The following is a 6000-nucleotide window of genomic DNA, read 5'->3' as shown; positions in this document are numbered from 1 at the left end:
GCAGACAATCAGACATCATATTAAACCGATTAGGCCTATAGTCTAATTATGTAGGATCATATAGGCTCAGTTTGAATTATACCATAATTATTGTTGTCATGCTTGTTTTGTTTTTCCACATTATTTCACATATAAATGTGGGAATAATTCTCTGAATGTGTTTTTGATATGGAGTCGTGCGTCCTTCCGGGGGGTCCTTCAACAGGTGCCAACGATCAAATGGAACATGTATTATGGAGACAGCAGCTAAAGATGCCATATGGAGCACGTGTTTTCTGAGGCTACAGTAAAAATAATAACACAAAAATAACCCGGGTACAATAAAGTAAACACGCGTCTGGCGGCCACATTTTACAAATCCTGCCACCTGTTTTCACCGCTTATTTCGCCTTTCCGATTCCGTCCAATGGGAATGAACGGCAGGTCTGGAGGCGGAGAGAAGAGGGAGAGAAGTTGGAGGAGAGAGTGAGAGCCAGATTCGGAGAGACAGAGAGCTGTAGATTTGAGTGTCAGCCGGTGGAGTCACATATTAAATCGCAGACTTTGCTGCTCATCCGAGGACTGTTACTTACGTCTTTTCCTTTCTGTTTTGCCGGTTTTCGCTGCTGCACATTTTTGACGCGCAGCCACAGGTTGACCGATTAAATCCAGTCACCATGGATTACTCCTCCTCATCCCATGTCGATTGTCACTGACTGGATCAAAATGGGCACCATCGATTCATCAGCGGTGATTGAGAAAGAAACTGATCACATCAAGTGAGCGGAGGCAACATCTGTGGGGAAGCGACGGACAATTTCGAGAGACAAGCGAAGACCTGTGGAGGACCTACATGAGAGGAGACGAAGCGAAAGGATGATGGGATGGCCGTGACAACATGAAAAAGAAAAAGTGTGGTGGTCTGTTTTCATCCAGCCAGTGATTCAACACAACTAACCTGGGGGACAGGGACTGAGAGGAGAGAAGAGGTCGGAGGTAGGTAGAGAAACAGACAGGGAGGAGGGGGGCCGGGAAGGTGTCTGGTTATATCATACTGAAAGTAGGTTATTGTTTTGGATCAAAATGCAGCCAATTTATGGTTAACTGAGGCTCTCACACAGTCACACTTCTCCTGCTATCAGACCTGACTGATGTGGAATTATTATCCTTTAGTCTCTGAGCCTGATCTCATTTCCATGGTGTAAAGCCTAAGGATTTGCACCATCCTCCTGGCTAAGAACAGTGTAACACAGATGACATTTTATGGCATAGATTGGTGGAAGCACTGTGGGATGTGAGAGAACAAGAAGACACTGGGAAACGGAGAGAAGGGGCACTGAGAGAGGCTGACTGGGCAGCTGACTCAAATGTGACTCAAGGAACAACATATTTCCCAATTATGACCACTTTTCTTCACTCTGTTGCCCCTCTTTGTCACACATCTTCAGCTTTTGGAGTCCAGTCTTTTTCCTCATTTGTTTTAAGCAATGGTTATCCATCACAATGCCCTCCACTCCTCCCTTCACCCCCCCCCCCCCCCCCCCTCTGTCCTTCATTACTACATTGATGATAAAGTCTGTGTTCTCTCGTTTTGTCCTGTGTCTCCCTTTACAGCTGTTCTCTTTTTCTGTTTGACCGTAGACAGTTGCCTGGCCACAGTTGTGACCATGGAGCCTCCCCCTTCTCTGAGCTTGGCTCTGCTAGGAGGGAGCGAGGATGAGGACCAGCGCTTCCTCCTTCCCCTGGGCATCATACCTCATCCTTCCACCACTGCTAACCAGCCAGGATCAAACCACTCCAACCACATGAGGGGATCAAGCCTTGACCGTGTAAATGGCAGCACCCCATCCCCATCACCTGCCACGCCCAGCTTGTGTCCAGCATCGCTCCCCAAGTTGCCCCTGTCCTCCGCTGGAGCCCAGCCTCTGCCCCCACCCATCCCCAACGCCCTGCACCCCACAAGCACCCCTCTGTCCTCCTGTCTGGGCTCGCAGCACAGCCTGAGCGGGGACAACTCCCCAGTCTACAACGCCCTCTTTTACTCCTCCCACTCGCCCTCCATGGAGAGGGAGAGGGACCGGGACAGGGAGAGAGAGAGGGGCTGCAAACACAGACAGGCCAGCCCTCTGGTTCACCGCAGGGACAGTAACCCCTTCACAGAGATAGCCATGAGCTCCTGTAAGTACACAGGTGGGGTCATGAAGCCCCTGAGCCGCCTCAGCGCTTCCCGCAGAAACCTCATCGAATCAGACAGCAGCAGCGAAACCAAAGAAGGTGGCGTTTCAGCTGTTGCCGGGGCAACAGCCGCTGGGGGACATGACCGACAGCGAGAGGCCCCGCCCACCTGCTCGGTGACCCAGTCCTCTACTAATCAACCCCCAATTCAGAGTCCCCCAGAGATTGTGATTTCATCCAAAGAAGACTCGCCGTACCCCAGAGGAGGGTATGACATCACTGACTCCACATCCAACCAGATGTCCATCTACCACCAGAACCACGCGCTGGTGGAGAGCAGGCGGGCGCAGCCGGGGCGGGGAAGCAGGCAGGGAGGGGTTGGGGCAGTGGGCACCGGGGGCAACACCTCCAAGGCTTCCAAACGAAAGAACCAAAACATTGGCTATAAACTGGGGCATCGCAGGGCGCTGTTCGAGAAGAGGAAGAGGCTGAGTGACTATGCCCTCATCTTCGGAATGTTTGGCATCGTCGTCATGGTGATAGAGACGGAGCTGTCATGGGGCGTGTACACTAAGGTGAGGACGAGTGGTACTTAAAGGACCACTCTGTTGATTTTATAAATAAAGATATCCGTTTTTTCCAGTCATGGTGAACACTAAAGTTGTGTCATGTCTCTGACTGAAGAAACTGAGCCAAGTTTCAGCCAAGACTTCGAACGATGATAACATCTCAGCTCAGGCTTGGAGAGTCATACAAGAAAGGAAATATTACAAACTGGGAATGTGAAAAAAAAAACCAACATGGTAATTTGCCAGGCAGGATGGGTCTCATGAAAGACACTTTCAAGCTGCATTGTGGGAAGTGTAGTAGCTAATGTGGTTGTAGTTTGACTCTTACTGAGGAGTTGTGATATCTCAGTTTCTGCTGCTTTAAATTAGACTGTTCTTTTTCAAAACTGTCTCTCACAAGTCAGCCAACCTTTTGGAAGTATAATGGTAAATCTTTGGAAAGCCCTTTTAAAGTAGCTACACGACTTCTAAGTCCACAAATGTCCCTCGAGGCTGTCATACATGATGGTTGTAGCGTTGTGCTCTGTTGTTTAGCTGGTGAATATCCTGCGTTAACTTTGTCTTATTTCTGCATTTCTGGTTCATTTTTGCCTTCATTTTGTTAGTAGCCAAACAAGAGTGACAGGAAATGTCATGTAACATAGATCACCAGCCACCTTTGAAGCCAGAACGTCACATGGTACCACTGTTGACCCCCCCCAGGTCAAAGAGGCACCCCATTTCTGGCTGGTTTAAACTACTCACTGGCCAGATTCACCCATTTGCTGCCAAATTAATAATTGCTACACCCCACTCAGCCTGACCAGCACCATGCCCATGTTGTTTGGGGGGGGGGGGTTATGTACTGAAATGACCAAGCTTGACAGTTCCTGCTTCAGGGTGATGTAATGCAATGTTGCAAAGGACATGGGGGGGGGGGGGGCAGATTATCAGTAGGAGGCCAGGATCTCATTTGTCTGTGTAATGGGGAGTGTAATAAGCTGAATCGGCCCCTGGCTGCTGTTGTCTGTTTATTTTGGTTGTGTATATATATATATATATGTGTGTGTGTGTGTGTGTGTGTGTGCGTGTGCGTGCACATGCGCATGCGTGCGCGCATGTGCGTGCTTGTGTGTGTCAACGAGCCTCAGAGCATATTACGCTCACCTTCCTGATGCAAAGATACTCCTGTCCTCGTTCTGTCCTTCTTGTCGGTCTGACATATCACAGAGGGTTGGGTTTCTCAGGCTAATAAGGTGGAAACATTACTTCCACTTATGCAGCTTGTCATGTATGGATCATTGATCATGTGAGGGAGTATGTGGGATCGTGTGAGTGCACAGATTTACAGGTAGTCTATTAGAATAGCTGGGTGTGTCTCCCATCTCTCTCACCCCCTCCTCTGTTTCTGTTTGTAGCCTGTGGTCTCCAGTTGATACTTGGTGTCTCTCTCTCTCTCTCTCTTTCTCTCTCTCTGTTTCTGTCATTACAAGAATAATCTGCCTGTTCTGTTTGCCAGCTGTGTCTTTGCTTCTCTTTGCCTCTCTCTCCCACTCATTACTTTATGAAAATCTCGGTTTTATAGGCAGTGTCTTTTTATTAATGAAAATGCATGGTCAGAATTTCTCTTTCAATCCCTCCTCATCTTTTTCCTTCCTCTTTGCTGGCCCATTCTCCTTCTTGAAAGAGATGGCCGACACTTTAATTTTCTTTTGCTCTGTCTGTCCTTTTTCTATTTCAACTCCATGGCTGTCTCTTTATCTTGCGTTCTTTATTTCTTTTATTCTTTTGATTTCTTTTTTTCCCTCACTTTTCGCGCTCCCTCTGTTCCTCCAGTGGGCGTCAAACTGGGGGAGTGTGATCGGAAGAGAGAAGCGACTGGGCGAGAATGAAAGTCTGTAGAAGGAGAGAAAAAAAAGGAAAGGCGATAATGAAAAACCTTATTTAGGTTCTGAAGTTACAATCAATGCAGTCTTCATTTAAAACAGGCAGCGTCATCTATCAATAAGAATTGATGGACACCTGTGAATTACAACCACGTAATCACACCATTTGTCAGTGCTTTCACTATCTTCAGTAACCGCTTACCATTAAAAAAATCTCATTAAGAACAGGAATTCAACGGTGAGAAAGAATAGTATGTAAAACACCTCAGAGCCTCATAGTCTTCTTTCAGGGTTGTAAATTTTCAAAGAGAAAATCCAGACAGTTAATGCTTCAAAATTCATTATAAATGCCGACTGTACATTTTCTTTCTTTTTAATGGTTGTCCATTTGGTTTGATTCCAAGAGGTACTGGAGTGCCATCAGACAGCTCCGACCCTCACTTAGATAATTGAGGTGGATAGAAGCTTGCTGGTTGTTGTGAAAAATGGACAGAGATCATGAGGATGAAAGAGACATCGGACAGGGAGATGAATGGGAGGAAAGCACAGAGAAAGGTGGAGAGGTTCGTGCAGTGCTTTAAACCAGTCTGAGGGGAAAGCTTTGAATGATTTCTCATATTGATTATTGATAATCACTCACCCACGCATGCACGTCCTCCCTCGCATACCGTACAAACTTACGAATTGAAAATGGATGCCGCCTTTCAGAGGGGCTGTAATGTGTGTTATATATTGACAGCTATCCTTGAGTGGTGGTGTGAGAGCTCGCGAGGAAATGTAATAGGTAAAGATCATTTTTCATTATTGAAAATATTTATGTATATATATCCTGTTAATTGCTCCGTAAGATTTCCAGTCTGTGACATTAGCTGTAAAGTAAATGTCACTGTATACTGTATGCATATCAACCAAAGCTCCTGCAATTTTTTTCAGGATGTCCAGCTGCTCTATCTTGGTCCCAAAAATAGAGATGAAGAATAAGAATGGAACTAAACTGGGTGGGTTGGATTGTGTGGAGCGTGTGTGTTTCAGCGTGTGTTAGCAAGGATAAAGGGAGAGAGGTTAACAGAGAAGGACATGGTGTTCGTGACTGTGGGTATAGTGAGTAAGCGTATGTATATTCATGTTGAAAACAGATTTCAGACCTTGTCAGCGTAGACTTGTGCTGCAGCTGAGCTTTTCCATTCATTGGTTTAAAGCCTCTATTTTCAGTTCCCATGCCATTCATAAGGTTAAACACCAAGTCCCCGATGAAGGTCACATCTGAGATCAAGAAGATAAGTTTTCTTTGCAGATAACAACTCTTCTCATGTACAGTATTCAGCAGTCTAAGCAGTGGCAGTACATTTCTGCACTGTAAATATCCAGTCACAGTTGTTGAGCCTGGATGGATTATGCACAGAGAATATTGG

The 6000-nt window shown here is 46.4% G+C and overlaps 1 protein-coding gene across 1 annotated transcript in view; it reads left to right on the top strand.

Annotated features, from left to right (window-relative positions):
• The first annotated feature begins 445 nt into the window (after positions 1–445).
• Positions 446–6000, top strand: part of kcnn3 (potassium intermediate/small conductance calcium-activated channel, subfamily N, member 3) — a 47862-nt gene continuing 42307 nt past the window's right edge. The window contains 4 exon segments of the mRNA XM_069142735.1: positions 446–975; positions 1621–2219; positions 2221–2320; positions 2323–2729. Of these exon segments, the coding sequence (XP_068998836.1) occupies positions 1647–2219; positions 2221–2320; positions 2323–2729 (1080 nt within the window). The 5' untranslated portion in view covers positions 446–975; positions 1621–1646.

Source organism: Embiotoca jacksoni, unplaced genomic scaffold (genome assembly GCF_022577435.1).
Source record: "Embiotoca jacksoni isolate LCO1_2020_lvr unplaced genomic scaffold, fEmbJac1.0.p SCAF_11, whole genome shotgun sequence".
NCBI classification, from domain to species: Eukaryota; Metazoa; Chordata; class Actinopteri; family Embiotocidae; genus Embiotoca; species Embiotoca jacksoni.
Note: the sequence above shows the minus strand (reverse complement) of the source record. Positions and strands in the feature narration are given on the sequence as shown.